The sequence below is a fragment of the Electrona antarctica genome (genome assembly GCF_951216825.1).
Source record: "Electrona antarctica genome assembly, contig: scaffold_501, whole genome shotgun sequence".
Taxonomy (NCBI): domain Eukaryota; kingdom Metazoa; phylum Chordata; class Actinopteri; order Myctophiformes; family Myctophidae; genus Electrona; species Electrona antarctica.
This window is the reverse complement of record NW_027637402.1, coordinates 57,437-76,360: the sequence shown is the minus strand read 5'-3', so window position 1 is coordinate 76,360 and position 18,924 is coordinate 57,437. Positions and strand designations below refer to the sequence as shown.

Genomic DNA, 18,924 nt, shown 5'->3' with positions numbered 1-18,924 from the left:
TTTACCTATAGGCTATGATCCTCGATTACGGTTTCTATGCATGTGGTGTATTACCGTATGTTGACATTGCTTATGGTAAATCTAAAGAGTCATTGTATTAAAACAAATACAATAGAATAAAGTTGGCAATAGAGGTAGAAAAATACATGGTAAAAGCTGTTTTCTGCTGTGTTCATGAGCATGGTTAGCTCTGCATTTACGTGCTGGAGTAGTTAGGAATACAGTATGGTGTAGTAGTTATGTATGGTAATTCTGTGTCTGTGTGTCTTCTTTCCAGACAAGCCCGTCATTGGAGTCTCCAGTCATCCTAATTCTCCAGACATCTGACCATCTCCTTAGTGCTTCCCACACCAGCATCTGTCTACGTCCAGATTCCAGAGGTAAGTCTGGGATGTCCTACTGATTGATGCCAGCTTTGAGTTGGTTACCACAGCACAAGCTTTTTTCCAGGGAGTTCTGTCTCGATGACTAGCCTCATCCTCCTGACTGCTATCAATTTAGGTCCCTGTACAGACATGTGTAGGTAATAAGGTCCTGTTAAGGCCCATATCCATAAATGCTCCATAGGGAGTGGACAAAACAAACGAGAGAAATTTCACATGTTTTGTCTGTGTATTTATACTGACTGTTCCCAATATATCTACCGTTCATTTTCACAGAAGAGAAGAGAAGAGAAGAGAAGAGAAGAGAAGAAAAGAAGAGGAGGAGGAGGAGAAGAGAAGAGAAGAGAAGAGAAGAGAAGGGAAGGGAAGGGAAGAGAATTAAGGTAAGGAGAAATATGGAGCACGCACACGCACACACACACCTTCATTCAAAGGGCTTTATCTGTTACGAATGAGTATGTTGGACCCAAAAGCGACAGCAGGCAGAACAAGTAAACTTAGAAGGATGTCTTAACAAAACACAGGAACTTCCATAAATGGGAAAACGGGTAAATAACAGGACTTTCCGAATACAGGACAGACTCACTCACCAGGGAGCTAGAAACCAACAAGAATACAATGCAAATGCGGGGTTTAAATAGACACAGGGATAACAGATGGCGCACACACAGGTAGGGCCTATACTAAATTGACAATCAACACTGGGATAGGCTGAAGGGGACTAAAAGGAAGGCCAGTGCAAGCATGCTCTGTTGCACTGGCCTAAAAGTGGGTCCTTTAAAACGGCTTCAACTTCTGAGAATGTGATGTCCTACTGATTGATGCCAGCTTTGTGTTGGTTACCACAGCACAAGCTTTTTTCCAGGGAGTTCTGTCTCGATGACTAGCCTCATCCTCCTGACTGCTATCAATTTAGGTCCCTGTACAGACATTTGTAGGTAATAAGGTCCTGTTAAGGCCCATATCCATAAATGCTCCATAGGGAGTGGACAAAACAAACGAGAGAAATTTCACATGTTTTGTCTGTGTATTTATATCTGTTTGGTTGCTGACTGTTCCCAATATTTTTGTTTCAGTAAAATGTCGACACGCAGAAAGAGCGAGCCATTGTCCGCCAAGGAGAGACTGGAAGCGCTTGCTGAGGTTGCGGATGCGTTTGTTGAGACGGAGGTAAGTACATTCTCGTTGTACATGCATGTGAAATAATTTTAACTCCAGTTAGTTGATGCCCATTTCTCTACATTTCATGACATCTCCGTATAGAGAGCTAAAGGCCAAGCTACCAGCCAAGCTACAGCGACAACTCAGAAGCCTGAAGTTAGCTGGTCGATGAGGGATGCTGATGGGATTCGTGTAAAAACCAGCAAACGCAGGAGAAAGGCTTCATCTTATGGTTAGTCTCCATCTATGGAGAGTGATTTTGATGGATTGAAGTGGTTGGAGTATGTATAGGGTAATCATTTGATAGTGTCTGTTATTGTTTTGATTTATGCTGGCAAAGAGTTTGAACATATTTGGTCTAATGTGGTTGCTGTTTCTCCAGTTGGTACATCCACTACACCATCTACGTCCACTACACCATCTGTGTCAACACCATGGCTCGGTTACCAAGAACCTGGTAAGTATAAATGTACTTAAAATAAATTCCTCAAAGAAGACTATGGCAGTGATGTTTTATTTTTCTTGTGTTTCTCTCCCTGAAGATTTTAATAGGCAGATGCTCGAAGAGCTTCTTCAGGACACTGCGTATGATTGTGTAGAGCAGCCAACACAGTCTCACACTTGGAGTCAAAGGCAGAAAGATGTCCAACTAGGCTGGCAACAGGCAAGAGACCACAATGTGGACAACGTGTTGTCAGCGGAGAACATCGTGGAGAGGACGTGTCAACACTGTCACTTGAGAGAAGCTGTCATCCGTTGTGGGGAATGTATGCCTTCAGAGTCGTTTTGTGCAGAGTGTGATCGTTTGGTACATGAACGTCACACTCTGCACAATAGGCAAACCACCATGTGTGGTTATTATAAATACATTCCCCCAACAGAGTCGGTGAATCTCAGTGATGGGAAATACATCATCTGTGAACAAGGTCTCTTTTTCAATTAACAGACAACATTGGCTCATTATAACCTGTTATCCCAGTACCTTCACACAACCCAAACATTTCATCCTGATTGTCCTTTGCCCCTTCAGATTGTTTGCTGCCAACAGCATATCCTGGAAAGATATGCACCTGTGACACGTTTGATGTTTCAGTCTCAGCTGGTAGAGCCATCATACTGGTTTCCATAAATGGTAGGAATTTAAGTCTTCATCTATGTAGATGCACACACCGTATGTGTTTAATAGACATTACTTAAGTTCCTTGCTATGTCTCATTTACTCTCAGGCCGCTATGATCTTCGCCTCCCAGTGCTGTCGTGCAAACAGTGCTCTAAGCAGTGGTCTCCGGAGGTCAGGGACTTTGTCAGAAGTGGCTACTGGCCTGGAACCATGCAAGCCCAGACACTGTTCCACCAGGATGTCTTCCACTCCTTTGAGGCAATGAAGACATCAGCTCCAGCGTTGTCTAGACAAGCCTTCACAACCATGTTGGACCAGAGGACAAAGCAGTTTGGAAGAGTGAGTAATTAGTTTGTCATGTCGTTAAGCCAGTTTATTTAATTTTATTTATGTAGCAGTCATATTAATTATTATATCTTTTCAGACTGGCAAAGTGAATGCAGGTTCTTTTCAGACAAGCTTTCTGCAGTATATGTACTGCAAGTCTGTTGAGAACCAGCTTCACGGAGATGAACAACGCTTTGTCTGTCCTGCTTGCACCCCGGACATGCTGGCTGTTTCAGTTGATGGCAACAGAAAACTGTACAGGTTCCAGCAAAAAAAACAGTTAGTTTGTCTTTCCTATAAACACTATCGTAATGTTTTTTATTTATTTAAGATGACACTTCAGCTGTTGAATGTAATAACTGTTACTTTGTGACCTTGTTTTGAAAATGTGTGTATGTAGGAGTGAAGAGCCAGGGTTCTTTGATGGCTTGTTCTTGGCAAAAGACTCTGAGGTGTCAACTTTTGTTGAGGAGGTCAGAGGAGTTGTAACAAGTGTAAGTTTTAAACAAGTGAAACATGGCTCAGCCAAAAAAAAGTCTTGACTGTATGTTTCAGTATTGAGCCCTGCTATCTATTGTCTAACTATTAATACTGTATATTCTAACTATGTGCTTTGGTAGACTGCGGGAAAAGCGACGTGTGGGAATTCGCACTGGAGAGCTGCTAGGGAGACGTCCAAGCAGGCCAACAGGTTGGACGAAGAAGGCATTGAAGTTGCCGTTTGTAGGCACGGATTCCTTCTTAGAGGTTAGTATTAGTATTGATGATAAATTGAACATACAAAAAGATATCATGATTATCTAAAGCACAATAATATGCTCCTAATCACCCCTCCCCTCCAAAGGTCTGAATATGTACAGAGGAGAAATCTTTGCCTACCCGATGTTTCTCCAGCAAGAGTACAAGAGTGCCACATTCTTGGCCATGGATGTGACCTGCAGATACGTACCTTACCTGGCGAAGGTGTCGGAGAACCTGGCCCATCTTCAACCCCTTCTGAGCATGAAACCGTGCTTGTCTGTCATGCATGCTAAAGCACACACTACAAAATGCGAGGTGATGCGTCATACTGCTTGATGATGTAAATTAGATTGTCACAATGCATGGCAATGTTAGCCACAGAACAATGGTCTGAACTGACCCAAACTATATAACCATAGTAACCTATGGCTATGCATCAATATTGACCATGCGTCTGGCCACACTGTTCATACTTCCTATAGATCCAGTGGAATGCGAGGAACCAGGAGGGAGTTGGGACCACTCTCGGTGAAGAGGTTGAGCAGGTCAACAGTTTCCTGTCCAGATGTGCCCTGACCACCAAGTATATGATGAAGTCAGGTTTGTAAGCTTATTTAACCCCCTGCTACTTTTAGCCTGCAAAGGTACACTAAACATTTTCAACAATCTTATTTGGATTTGTGTTACAGTAAGAACTGACATGCTTGCGGTCCATGCCATGGGGTGGAATCTCCGTAAAGCCATTGGCCTACACTCCGCTTTGTCTTCCAGATACAAAAAGGTATGTTCTTTTGTTAAAAAAACGTAATGTGTAACTCTGATCATGATTCAACTTCAAATGCTATTTCATGAACACATTTGTAAATTACAGTGTTCTGTATTGCAATTTTGCAGACTGTCGAGAAGACTTTGGAGGTAACGGAGGGACTCGGGAAGCTGCAGGAACAGTTTAAGTGCACAGATGACATGCTGCAACAGTGGGTCATTGATGTGAAGCAGTGGGCCAGTACCGGTAAGAACAATGTCCTCACATGGACAACACGCATCAATGTGTGTGGGGAAGAATCAATCTGACGGCTGACAATGAGTACATTTTTAGAACTTGTGTGAACACTTTTTTGTTTCTTAGGAAGTGCAGCAGCCAGTTCTGTGTCATCAGAGATGCATTGTTTGCAGCTCTCCATTGACTCGCTTTTTGTGAGCATCTGTCAGAAGAAACACTACCTCTACAGACAGAATGGTATGTATTGTGAAATTATTTTGCTGGCTCTTGCAGTATGTCAGTTTTGTTCGTTACACAGCAATTAAATTGCAAACCAATTAATCAAGAGGGCAAAACTTACATTGCCTGTAAAACTATAACTATACATAATACATTTCATTCATTTACTGGACAGAGCCCAAATCACAGCTTTTTGTAATACTATTTTGCAGATCGCAACAAAAGGCGTCAGAAAATCACCCAGAAGATTGGCCAGGAGAAGAAACGCTTGTTGGATGATGTCCAGAGGTATGTAATAGATATTTTCGAATCCTAAATCGATTGCCAAATATATTGGTGTATTTCTCTGCCTTCCATTCAATAGTCCAGTCTGAAATGGCACATTGGTGAGAGAGCTTGCTGACTAGACCACAGTGGTCCTCCATGCTTACTATCACTCTGTCAGCGAAGTGTATTTGTCTCATCTTTAGAATATATCCTTTTATGACCAGGTATTTACAGTATAGCACATTAGATTGGGTTTGGGGAACAGGCCAGGAGGCTTGTTGATCTGTATGCTGTTCTGGCTTAATCTTCATTCTCAACACTTCACCCTGCCTGGTATTAATATTTTACATTATAGGTACAACCAACAACCTGATGCAACCCCTGTGGATATAAGCACTGTTGTGCAGAAACTGTCCAACAAAGCTGTGGAGAGCATGATATGGCCATGGCAGGAACAGAACACAGGTGTTTATTATAATACCGGTATCTCTATTAGACTTTGTGAGCTCGTTTGAGATGACTTTTTGTATTTATTTATAATTAATAATTCAATGTTTTCATTATTAATGTTGTCATATCACAGATGGTGTCAACATCCTCTGCAAGAAACAGCTTTTTGACCAGGTGATGCTTCTGTCACGACTGGCAGAGGAAAAGCAGATTCTGGTAAAGGAGATGATGCAACACTGTGCCTTCTTAAAGGACTCTGTAGCAAAAGTGCAAACACAGATGGGAACTGTCTTGTCACAGACGGGAAGTAAGTACAACTCCATCTGTCTTTTTATGAAATTGTCCAAGTGAGAGACATGTTGGTTTTTCGTTACCGTTCATTTTAACATGTGTGGTTTGAATTGAATTCCATTAATGTTCTTGTGTATATATTCTAGCTTTTCCAAATGTATTGACCGAGGAGGGTTCGAGGGGCCTAATCTGTCTGCTCAAGAGAAGATTGGAGGACCTTAAACTCAAGCAGCAGATTGCAGGGAGAGCCTACAAGGCCATTCTGGGGCCAAGTCTCCAACTGTTGGAAGAACAGGAGGCAGAGATGGAGGAGGAAAGAGAGTGTCAACCAGAAAGCTCGGACGATGACGACGACGAGGAGGACACTGAGATATGAGACTACATATTGCCTGGGATGTATACAAGGTTGACCAGTGGATTATTTTATTTGCTTTTTTTCTCCTTTTGGAGTGGATTATTTTATTTGCTTTTTTTCACGGTATTGTTTGACTGGGGGCACCCCTAACGTGCGCACGGCTCAGGAACGTCCTGCGCTGAACGGACTGTGTACACTACACACAAGCGCAATGACATGAAGCGGTGTTTGAAGGTTTTTCCAGAAAGACCTGTTGTAAATGTCATTTTACTTTTTGGCTGTCTCATTTTTAAAATGGTACTTATATAGCGCCTTTATCCAAGGTGCTTTACATAGATTGTGCATTACATTCACACACACATTTATACACCGATGCCGGAGGAAACCATGCAAGGTTTCGAAAACGTTCAAAACGTTTGAATATACCCCCTTTTCCTCATAGATGCAGATGGATCTCCGATCAACACATGTCAGTTCAGTTTTCATTTATGCTTGCTGTTTTTGGCGATTTGCTGCAGTGTTGGGTCAGACGTGCTCCCGTTGCATTCGTTCAGCATAATGTCAATTTCAAATTTTAATATTTCCAAAATTATTACAGTTTTGACATTATTATGTCAACTGTTCCTGTGTGTGGGGGGAGGAGGGGGAGAATGTTTAGGCCTGTCTCTACAATACAAATCTCTCTACAATACAAACAGCAGCATAATGTAAAAATAAACAACAGAAAAACACATTGGACACAACTGGACATAATCACAACAAGACCATAGACTTCAGACACAGGACCATAAGCAGGCAGAAAGGAGAGTGTATACTGCTCTGTGTTCATTCTCGGATGGAAGGTGAGCCTACGACTAAAGGTCCTCACTGTATATTTATTGATTGAATACTTAACAGGCTTTGGGCTAAGCCCCTATAGGGCCATGGCTTGTTTCCATTGTGGTATTCTGTATAATATCGGAATCAGTCAGAATCTGTATCGGCAAATATGACCCTGTGATTAATCGTAGCTCGGATATCGGTCGTAATTTCATTATTGTAGAGCTATTACATTTATTTACCTTTTTTAAAAAGGAGATGGCTATTTGTAGGCCTATTATACAGGGAAAAATGCATCCTTGACTCATTTGGAGCATCAATAGTACTACCTTTGCTTGTTGATCTGTGTAAAGCATGTTGAATTCCCTTGTTGAAATGTGCTATACAAATAAAACTGCCTTGCTTTTTAATAACCTATTTGTAATTTCTTGACTTTGAAATCCTACTAAATACTTCAATCTATAAATTAGTAGCTTAATGACTAGTAATACATTGTCTTCATGTCCAATGTATTAGCTTTTACTTTTCAGGATTTCAATTCAAATATAGTAAAAATAGATGATCTACAAGCTCAAAACGCGTCACAATGTCACGTTTTGAGCTTGTAGATCGGCTATTTTTGCGACGACAGTAACATCCATATGTCCATCTATTTTCTGTGTTTTTGTAATCTGCATTTTTAATATTGATGTAACTTTAGATGTTCTTAATAGCGTTCTTCTCCAATGGGTTCTCAATGTTTTATTGTACTGAAAACTCCTTGTTTTGCAACATAGCTGAGTTGTCTGTTTTTGGCCATAAAATTCATTAATTCATTCAAGTTTTTTTTTATTCTCGAAATTACAGTAATTTAACTCATTAGTGGTGCAAACCACTTCCTTAAGTGAGTGTGTGTGGGTGCCTGCCTGCCTGCCTGCCTGCCTGGGTGCGTCTGAGCATGAAAACAGCATGGGGTTTTTTTCACCACCTGTGCGCAACCTAACATGCACACAAACACACACGCACATATTAACTGTATATATGGTGATTTCAGGTGTGCCAGTACAGTAGTGGGTACAGTAGAGAGACCCCCACACGGTAACTGTCACCCTCACCCTGGGTGTGTTCCTGTTTGTCTGGAACTCCCCCCACCCCACACAGAGTTGCACCACTTACTTCACACGGGTGTGATCTTTCTCAGTGTCGAGTAATAGTATGCTAGTATGCTCACCAAGGTTTTAAAACGACCCAGGGGTACCAATGTGGTCAATTGTAATGTAGTTTGCAGGTGATTCCATGTATTAGGGCCACAGAGGCCAAAAGCAGATCTACCAAGTTCAGAGTTAACTTTTGGGGACATTTCTTGATCTGGTGTGATAGGGTTCAGAGTCCCATTTCAGAAATGATGTATTTAGGACAATCTCCAAGCATGACTTTATACAAGAACAGGTGCCAATGCAGTTATCGTCTCTCTGTCAGGGAGGACCATCCAACCTTGGTATATAAGATACAATGGTGAGTACCATAGCTATCACCTGTAATAAATCGAATCGATAAACAGAGTCTAGGGATTTAAGAGTGGATGCTGCTGCATGCAGAATGTCTTGGAAAAAATTGCATGGTTTTCTCTCTCAACATACAGTACATGTGTATAGGCTGCACATCTCTAAAGTGACAATTTAAGGCCATTAAGAACCTTTGATGACCACTGCTCTCTACTGAAGTAAGACAAGTACATGGGTACTGTTGCTTCTCTTCTAAATCGAGGCCCATTGCAAGTTACCATATGCAATTGTATAATGATTTTGATGTTGGATGTTGTGGATGCTAGGTTGTCATAGATATTGTAATGAACTTTTGAACTCTGCAGTCACCCTATATGCATTATAACAGTGATTATAAAGCTTTATAAATGTTTATAATATGTATTACAACTATGAATAATGAAATTTAGTGCGAGTGACCAGTAATAATAATGATATGTGATCTTAAGTAATTATAAAATGCTTTATAATTATTTATTATAGTTATAAAGCATTATGAGTATAAATATAAGTAAGTAGCCTTGATGAGCCATGAGGCCCATAGGGCAGGAGCCTATCTCCTGTTTCTGTAGCGTGAGGCAGCTTGATGTACACCCCCTGGACATGACACTAGTATGTCACAGGGACTTACCCCCAATCCAACCCTTGATGCTGAGTGCCAAGCAGGGAGGCACTGGGTCTTTGGTATGACCCGGCCGGGGATTGAACGCATTGAATGCATTAGGGGTATATTTATATAAAGTATTACAGATGGGATGCATAGCAAGGCCACAATATTGTGCTGCTGGGTGTAGAGGAGTGTAAGGAAGGGAACAACAAGGATTCCTCAGTTTAGCACTGTACTGAACAGTCCTGTACTGTACACCATCCGGCTGAATGCCAAGAGGACTGAGGTTGTCGCCTATGCCGTAGATGTATAGAGCCTCTGTAGTGTACTGTACACCCCACACGTGAGGAAGGTTGACCCTGTCATCAATAATGCTCTTCGGATCCTAACTGGCTGCCTGAAGCCGACCCCTGTGCCCTACCTGCCAGTCCTAGCAGGAATTGCCCCCGCCGGCCTTCGACAGTGTTTCCCAGCACACAGACTTACGGTTCTCTTAATTGGCTAGCGTTAGGGTTCGTTTTCAACGCGCGATAGCTCGGGAACAATAGGTCCGTCAGCCAAGTAATTCACATGGGCGCGTACAGCTCTCCAAGATCTACGCTCCGATAGGTCCGCCATTCTCGTGCGACACCCGTAGCAAGAGTCCAACTCTGACCTGTAATCCACAAGCCTTAGAGACATGATAAACCTTACAGTGTATTGAATGATGAAATGCTAATCCTAATTTTGAGAACCACACGTCCGTGCGCGGGGAGACACATATTGGCGCGTTCGTCAGATTGATAGCTATGCGTGGATGTAAAGCACGCCCATTTTCGACCTTTGTGGGAGGAGCTATCGCGCGTTAAAGTCTAACCCTAGTTTTCTGAACCACATGACCGTGTTTGGAGAAACACATATCAGATTGTTCGTCCTGACAAGCTATATAACATACTAAAAGATGGGCCTCTAATATCCAATGGATTTTGACTTAGAGGCCTTAGAGAGGCTAGAACAATAACAACAAATGTTTTTTTCCACGGGACCAATTCCATTAAATCCAGCGTGAAAAAGTGAGTCAGACTAAGTAGTTTTTGTAAAAAAAAAAAAAAAATTGTGTTTGTGGGGTCCAAAAAACGTGTCTAAAAAAATATCTAAAATATTTATAAGTGTCGTAGAGACTTGAAACCAATTCCATTGGATTCCCCGTGCTTCAGACATGGATAGACACCCTTTGTTTTAGAACATTTGTTTTTTCCCTGTCGACCATAGCTTAAAAGGGGCTCGACGGCGCCTGATGCGGCTCGACGCCGCACAGGGGTCACGGGCGTGACCTTTGATAGTTAGAAGTGTCGTAGAGACTCAGGATCAAGTTCAATGGATTCAGCTTGATGAGACGAAGAAAAAAATTGCCTGCTCAAAACAAACGGACAAATTTAATTGATTTTAACGCGTTGGAGGCCACTAAAAATCCAATTTTTTAAGGATTCCTCTAAATACACTTCCCCCCCTATGTCAAGTAAGGGAAATCTAATGGTGTTAGTTTTAACTGTCTAGAAGACTTAGAAATGGGTCAAATTGCTGTTTGAAAGTTAAAAAAAATCATATTTTGTCGAATTTTAGTCATTTTGCTCCAAAACTCCTTCTACCCCAACTAAACCAATGGTGCTGAATCAGAATATGTAGGTTATATCTCAATCCGACAACCAGAAGTGCCTTAATTGGCCCCTAGTTGGCTAATTATAGAGTTTGCGTAGAAATGTCGTAGAGAAATATATATGAAGAATAGTGATGGGGGATCTGTGTGTCTCTAGTAAAGCACTTTGACCTGCATTCCATGACATGAAAGGTGCTATACATTTATCCATCCATGCAGTTATCCATGCGGCTCACCTCTGTTCACAGAATCTGAGCTGAATTGACATCTGTACCATTGTGATCAAACCAGTCAAGTTGTACAGTAGTACTGGTGCACTGCATTAACCTATTTTGGTGGCCTTTCATTCTGTGATATTTTCTGAGACCAGATCCACCACGCAGTCATGTATAGCCTATACATCTTCATGTAGGCCTATGGCATGTGGATGGGATTAACTATAATTATGTCATTTTGTGGTTTTTTTCCTAAATACTTTAGAAAGTATGCACCAAACTGTACAGGCATTGCTTTAGTGCTTCAAAACAGCTACATTATGAGAATGGGATATTTAAGGAGATCTGGAATGGTGTGATGTACTATGTTGATGTAATAGGCTACATTCTGGGTAAAACAGGTCTATTATTGTTCAAATTGAATACTGACACACATTTGCCCATCACTGTTAGGTCTACCCCTTAAAACTTTAAGTGCCCTCTGACCATGAAGGCTTTGAAACATATGCCCCTCATTTTGTACTAGCATAAGTATAAACTCTGCATATGGTTATATTGTAAGGAATAGGGTTATAAACATGTTATAGAACATGTATTATAACCCTATTCCTGTACTGTGTTTCACCCACTGAGAGAGACGAGTTGTTCAATGGCTAACAGACTAGGCAACGTTTCAAAACAGAACTTCTGATACCTATTTCTGTTGCTATTGTTACACACCTTGAGTTCCTGTTCATGCTTTCGCTAACCATTAGTAGGCTTATTGTACAGTAACAGATCTATAACACAATGATTCATGTATGTGCTTTGTGTATTGTCATCGTGTTGTATTGCATACTAAGTACACGTTAAGGTACAGGAAGAAATAGCATGGTCTTCACACATTTTCTGAAGTTTCACCAATCATTATCAATTTTCAAAATACCTACCAATTCAATAAGAAAATCTAACAATCTGAGCAGTGGAACTGTAAAGATGTTAAGTGCAATACTTTGGCCCCTGCAGCTAATTGTATAGGGTGAGTTCCTTGCCAACACAGCCCTACTGAGCAAATGATGAAACAGTGATTTATAAACAAATACTTTATTTGTACATACAAAATCAAAAAATCAAAAAAAAAAATCAGGTCTTCAGGAGGACATCCTTTGTAGGGATCCAGGAGGGCGGGAAGGTTTTATTGCTGAAATGAAAACAGATGATAGTCCTATGAAATACCAAGAAAGTGTAGTATATCACTCCGCATCTCCTTGACAGCCAGCCTATTTATCTCTATGGTAGTTTGCTTCAGCCGGTAGAATTTGAGCTTGGAGAGTACAGAATATTCTCCGTTGTGAATTTCTGCACATGCAATATAAAAAACGAATAAAGCACCAAGGGGTCGATGGCTGTCAAGGAGTTTAATCCTTAAATTGACACCCTGTGTCAAATAATTGATTTCAAAATACTGCTGGTATATTAAACGAAATACAAAATAAATTTCTGATCTTGTACATGAATCACCCAGACACCTCAGGTGCCCATGCAGGTCAGCCTGCATGGTAAACCATCCTGCTCCAGTGAATTCACGCGTCTTCTGTGAAAACGTAGAAGACGCTCAGGTCCCTGTGATTGACAGACTGAATTCACGTGACCGGGATGGTTTACCAGGCTAGGAAAGGTCTGCTTGAACGTGGGGAAGCATTAATTAGTGTTTAGACACCACATATAACAAATAAAACTGCCTTGCTTTGTAATAATAACCTATTTGTAGATGCTTCTTCCAGAAAATATATATATATATAACTTTATGTCAAATCAAATACATCAGAGAAACAAAGTTCAAGTTACCATTTGGGGCATGGGGCCCAATGGACCAGGGACTGTTTCTTGCCCTTGGGTAAAAGGAAAACAGGAAAATAAAGTACAAATTAAATAAAATAATTACTCCCAGCTTCTAAAATGCTGTCAGCATACAACCAAAATGTAATTGTTTTGTTTAATATCAGAGCTCAAACTCTACATGTTCCAAATACTTCATATACAGTAGATACTAACCTTTCTGGTGCGGCTCTTTTTATCAACGTACACTATTGTGTACGGTTCGGCGGGGTTGTTGTGAAAGTCACAATCTGTAAGCACAAACCATACCACTTCAAATTTATTTGTTACACAATTAATTTCTGTATTATACCCTACTCACTCACATACTGTTGAGCCTCCACCCAGAGGACGTAGTGCCTGCCTTCTACTCTTTGCACATTCAACACACCGCTCCGCTGCTGACATGCACTGCCTTACCCCGTAAGTGAAGTGACACATATTACCTCTCTTTCTTTATCAGTCAAGTTTATGTGTGTAGACTCAGGTAGACAACATAAGAAACACTTTACATAGATAAAGAATGCCATTACAAGAGCAGTGTTTTCCAAAAAGTACACCGACATATGATAACTCAGAGGCTGGGGTTAGACAGCAGCATACTAGAATTCTGAGACTCATTCAGTCGACACAGAACACTTTTCAGGCCCTATTGAAAAACCTGATTAGATGTACAAATTAAATGGGTCTGCAGAGACTTCTGGCTTCTCCATTTACCCAAGCGTGGCCTTGAAACTGGTTCAGTTCAGTTTATTTCCAGCTCTTTTGAACAAAATGTGCATACATTGTGCATTTAATGCAATTTGGGCAAGACATGATCACAGTCACAAGTCCAAGGCACAAGTTGCCAAGTTCAGTTGACTTGTCAGATTCAGAGACACCCTCTATGGTGCAAGGTAATGGAGTCTCACCTAGACACAGATTTTGACCAGAAGGTCAAGATTCAATGTATCCCCTGAGCAAGCACCATTAGTGCAATCATATAAATGGCAACATATGCACAGGAATCCAGGATTATAACAATAGTCATTCATACCATCATCCCCGTTCTCCTCACTCTCCTCACTCCTCTTGGCCAAGATGGTCACCACAGGGCCAGGCGTGCTACATGGAGGGGAAAAAAAGGGAATTAAGGCCTGTGGTCTTTGCCTCGCAAGCCAGGTTCTCAAACACCACGCACCTTTCCAGTCTCTGGTCTGGTCCTCATACCCAGAAGTTATGAGGGAATGCCTACTGAGTAGCAAAAAACTACTTTCTGGCCTTGACAGCCCATACATGCAAACAGAAAAGTCCTATATGATTGCATTACACTCACTTTGCCACTCGATCTGCCATTCACTTTATGCATGCGCATACCCTCTATTGAAATGAAATTTAAGTTGCTGAGCAAGAGCAAAAGATTGCCCACCTGTTCTGCATAGTTATGATCACCTCTATTGACTTATGCAGACCGTGGCCATCTTGAGATAAGAGTTTGGAAGCGCTCGCTTTCAGCAAAGCAACGTCCTGCTGCTTTCTGCATTTGGCTATGTGCAAATTCAAAACAGTTGGTATGCAGGGCAGGGCCATTGAGTGATATCGAACGAGCGCTTCCAAACTCCAACACATAAATAATCACCTGCAAGGAATTGCAACTAGTTAGCAACCTGCAATTAACTTAAAAGGAGAATTCCATACTAGAGGCTTTCTTACCTTTATTTGTAGTTGTTACGTCCCCACCAAAGAGGTCCAGGTGTTATTTTGTGCAAAAGTGCATTATTGGCTATTTCCCCTACCATAAACCCTCAATGGGGGTTGGGTTTTTGTGCTAAAATTGGCTTATTTCCATCGAAATAAGTAGTAAAGTGTGCCACTTGGGATACTATTTACATTCTGAAGAGGATACAAAAAAAAAGATTTTTGAGCGATGGAAATAAGCGAATTGGCACAACACCCCATAGCCCCATTCAATTCAATGCAATTCATTGAGGGCTTATGGTAGGGGAAATAGCCAATAATGCGCTTTTGCACAAAATAACACCTGGACCTCTTTGGTGGGGACGTAACAACTACAAATAAAGGTAAGAAAGCCTTCTAGTATTCTCCTTTAATGGCAAGATGGCTGCGGTCTGCATATACTCAATTGCTCAGCATCTTCTATTCTGTATCGTCACTTACCTTGTAGTTGGTCCCTCCTTCTTCTTCTTCTTCTTCTTCGGCGGCTCAGCCGAAGAAGAAGCTTCCTTTGCCTCCACCATCTGTTCCTGCTCCTTCCTGCTCTCTTTCCCGTCCTCTTCTCTGGCCTCACCCATCTCTCCACCCTCTACTTGTCCATCCTCATCACCCATGTCTTCCTCCATCTCTCCACCCTTCTTCTTCGTCTCAACTTCCTCTGCCTCCACCATCTCTTCCTGCTCCTTCCTGCTCTCATTCTCTCCGGCCTCACCCATCTCTCCACCTTCTACATCCCCTACTTGTCCATCCTCATCACCCATGTCTTCCTCCATCTCTCCACCCTTCTTCTCCGTCTCAACTTCCTCTGCCTCCACCATCTCTTCCTGCTCATTCCCGCCCTCTTCTCCGGCCTCACCCATCTCTCCACCTTCTACATCCCCTACTTGTCCATCCTCATCACCCACGTCTTCCTCCACCTCACCCTCTGCATCCCCTGCCAACTCTGCCCCCATCTCTCTCTCCTCTACTCTCTCGCTCTCCTCTCCTTCTCCTATGTCCTGCGTGTCTCTCCCCTCTTCCCTCACAGAATTGCATGCTTTTAAAGAACAAAAACAGAAAAACAAAAAAGGTATAGTACATTTAAATATGCTCCATCTGGACATAATACAGGACCAATGTCATGGATATAGATATCGTGCTCTAACCTACCTTGGAGTAATCCCTCAAAAAGGGCCAGCATCTTGCGCAGTAACACATGCCCCTCTGGGGGAAGCTGAAAGGGAAAGTGCATGTCGGCGTTCCAGCCGGCATTCTTTCCCTTTGTGGGCTTCCCCCAGAGGAGCAAGGGAACGTGCCCCAATGCCTTCATTCTCTCCACCTAAAGCAATGAAAAGCATAACAGCAAACATTGTCATGGCAGGGTCACAAAGCCCAATGAACGGCTATTTCAGCTGGTGTCGTTCACTGAAAAAAGCCCTTTATGCTTTAGCCTGGCATGGCCAGACTAATATCACAATAAAACTTTATTTGGAGCACTTTTCATGACATGTAGCTCAAAGTGCTTTACAGAGCAATGAAGAAAAAATAAAAGCAAAAGCATGATACATTCAAATAATATCAAAAAAGGCAGTGAATAAGGCAAAACATCGAGGACATGAATAACACAGGATTAAAAATCAATTAAAAGCAAGTATTAAGAAATTGCTCTTGAACTTTAAAGCCATCTATCTACTGCCTGTCTTAGGTATAATGGGAGTTTATTCCAAGCCGTAGAGACAAAACCGTTTTTTAAAGGTCAACCACACCTACAGTATGCAACTCCTGAGTTGCACTGGTGTGGTTGACCTTAAAAACGGTTTTGTCCCAACCCTTTGGTGTGGTTTGGGCTTAAGACAAGACATAGGTTGTGCAGGTGCTACATGGTTCAATTTCTAGTCATGTTTTGACCAAATTGACATTTCCACTCTCCATCTAAGACTGCGGATATCCAAATCAGAATGCTTGTTATATTCCAAAAGTTACGCAGGCACTTATGCTATGAGGCCAACTTTCTGACTTAGGCAGAAATTATTTTGAATGTAACAAGCATTCGGATGAAGGGAAACACCATAAGTCAATAAACCAAGTCCCTAAATAAGACAAAAACATTCATAGTATAAAACTACAAAATAAATACAATAGACCAAAAATACAATAATACAAAATAGAAAGAAAAAAAAATTTATTACCATCTCCAATGCACGGTCCACGACTTTTGAGCCATTGCCGGCCTTCTTGGTCTTTGCTGCCCACTGGTCAGCGGTTTTGCGGAACAGAACCAGGTTCCTGGTGTGGCGCTCTTTAAAGCCCAACAGCTGCCCACACTGTGTAAGTGAGAGAGAGAGCAAGGATGAGAGCACTATAAGAGGTACAATTAAGATACAAGGGTTCTCTTAAAACGTAGTCAAATTCTATTTCAAATGCAGTATATGCTAAAGGCATACTGTACTGTATATATTACCTACCTTTTTGCATGTTTGAATGCCACATGGCATCTTTGCCTTGCATTGGTGGCAGGTCCTGGTGTTAGAGGGCATTTCTACAATTATTATTTTAAGGGAAAGGGGGGAAATAATTACTTAAAGCAGCACTAATTAAACATTGTAATGAATATAATGTACATTTCTCCAATCTGTATAGTAGACTACGTTATAATATAATAACCTACTCTTTTTGTGCTTGAGCTTCACTGTGGGGGAGAAAGAGAGAGAGAGAGAGAGAATTAACATACATAACTACACTATATTATACTGTAATCCTAAATAACTATGTAATGTAATTGTCGTCTTTATTCTATCTTATTTATTTATACAAAAAAAAGATGTATTTTGGCTCCTACAATTTTGATGAGATTTGAATTACAATGACCAAATGACTCAATTTGACATAAGGTAATATTAATACACCACATGCATAGAAATAGTAATCTAGATTCATAGTAAACCAAGAACCACTACCTACATACCTATCTCTATCTAACCTAGTGGTTCCAAAAGTGGGGTCCGTGGACCCCCAGGGGTACCTGAGGGAGTTCCAGGGGGTCCCCAGCTAAATTATAGTTTGGAACCAAATGGACCATTATGGGTCTGTAACTCAGAGTCTACACAAATGGAACCAAATGGACCCGTTCCATTTGTACACTCTCAGAGTTAAAATAACATTGATTTTACAATATAAATTGGTGGTCCCAGAGATAGAAATGCCATTAAATGGGGGGTCCGTAGACTAATGCATGTCAAACTGGGGGTCCTTGAAATTAAACTGTAAAAACTTCTCTTATGGGGGTCCCTGGCATGTCTTTTCAAATGGGGTAACCGTATTGCATTGTGGTAAGGGTTTGAGCAACACATGAGGTGATCCTCTTAGCATACCATGTAATGAACTGTATTTTCATTAGCCCCATATGTGCCCTCTCCCTACGCTCATTCTGTAGCTCCGAGCTACAGAATGAGCGTAGGGAGAGGGCACATATGGGGCTATATTTTCATTTGCTTTTTCTGCAAACTGCAGAAAAAAGTACTCATTCAATACATATAGCTGCTGAATAGCCACCGCGGGGCTACAGCGTCATCTAGCATGCTAAAAAATACAAAGATAAATTGCAAATCTGAGACATGGTCCCTAACGTAAACAACAACAATGGAGCGTTCACACGGGCAGATAAAACGATGCACCGTTGTGAGTTGATTTGGTTAGCTACATGCATCGTTCCGTCTATCAACGTGATTTCGCTGGCTTCCATTGACAACGAATGGTAGACCGCATCGTTTAATCTGCCGGTGTGAACGGGCAGATCATTAGATTAATAAAAAAGCAACCCATAATAAAAACTCACCTTAAACATACACCTGAAAAACTTGCTGCTCCTTGCTCTCCGGAAGTCGCATGTGGATTGTGGAGCGACTCCCCCCCCCCCCCCGTCCCGGAAGTTCCATGTGGAGCGAGCCAAGAAATAACAACAATAATAATAATAATAATAATAATAATAATAATAATATAGAAGCAGTAAATATGTAGACCTACAGATTGTTGGGCTTTCTATTAATGTATCATTAATATAATAATAATAATAATAATAATAATAATAATAATAATAATAATAATAATAATAATAATAATAATAATATAGAAGCAGTAAATATGTAGGCCTACAGATTGTTGGGCTTTCTATTAATGTATCATTAATATAATAATAATAATAATAATAATAATAATAATAATAATAATAATAATAATAATAATAATAATATAGAAGCAG

The 18,924-nt window shown here is 41.1% G+C and overlaps 2 protein-coding genes across 2 annotated transcripts; one reads left to right on the top strand and one right to left on the bottom strand.

Moving 5' to 3' along the window:
• The first annotated feature begins 1,460 nt into the window (after positions 1-1,460).
• On the top strand, positions 1,461-6,842 carry LOC306918957 (uncharacterized protein). Its single transcript, XM_079531795.1, has 18 exons — positions 1,461-1,553; positions 1,647-1,776; positions 1,927-2,001; positions 2,087-2,470; positions 2,575-2,676; positions 2,771-3,003; positions 3,089-3,270; positions 3,392-3,485; positions 3,612-3,738; positions 3,836-4,047; positions 4,215-4,332; positions 4,422-4,513; positions 4,627-4,744; positions 4,862-4,972; positions 5,167-5,242; positions 5,577-5,686; positions 5,805-5,978; positions 6,109-6,842. The coding sequence occupies exons 1-18, from the start codon at positions 1,464-1,466 to the stop codon at positions 6,336-6,338; spliced, it is 2,658 nt and encodes an 885-aa protein (XP_079387921.1). The 5' UTR covers positions 1,461-1,463; the 3' UTR covers positions 6,339-6,842.
• A 5,397-nt stretch (positions 6,843-12,239) lies between these two features.
• On the bottom strand, positions 12,240-15,403 carry LOC306918959 (uncharacterized protein; the record flags this gene model as incomplete). The annotated part of the gene is made up of 5 exons (XM_079531796.1): positions 12,240-12,297; positions 12,945-12,988; positions 13,152-13,225; positions 14,011-14,078; positions 15,132-15,403. The coding sequence occupies 5 exons, from the start codon at positions 15,401-15,403 to the stop codon at positions 12,240-12,242; spliced, it is 516 nt and encodes a 171-aa protein (XP_079387922.1).
• Between the last annotated feature and the right edge of the window lie 3,521 nt (positions 15,404-18,924).

Coding starts and splice junctions, on each gene's coding strand:
- LOC306918957 (XM_079531795.1), top strand. CDS start 1,464: ATGTCGACACGCAGAAAGAGCGAGCCATTGTCCGCCAAGGAGAGACTG. Junction 4,048..4,214: donor CACACACTACAAAATGCGAG/GTGATGCGTCAT, acceptor TACTTCCTATAG/ATCCAGTGGAATGCGAGGAA. Junction 4,745..4,861: donor GAAGCAGTGGGCCAGTACCG/GTAAGAACAATG, acceptor TTTGTTTCTTAG/GAAGTGCAGCAGCCAGTTCT.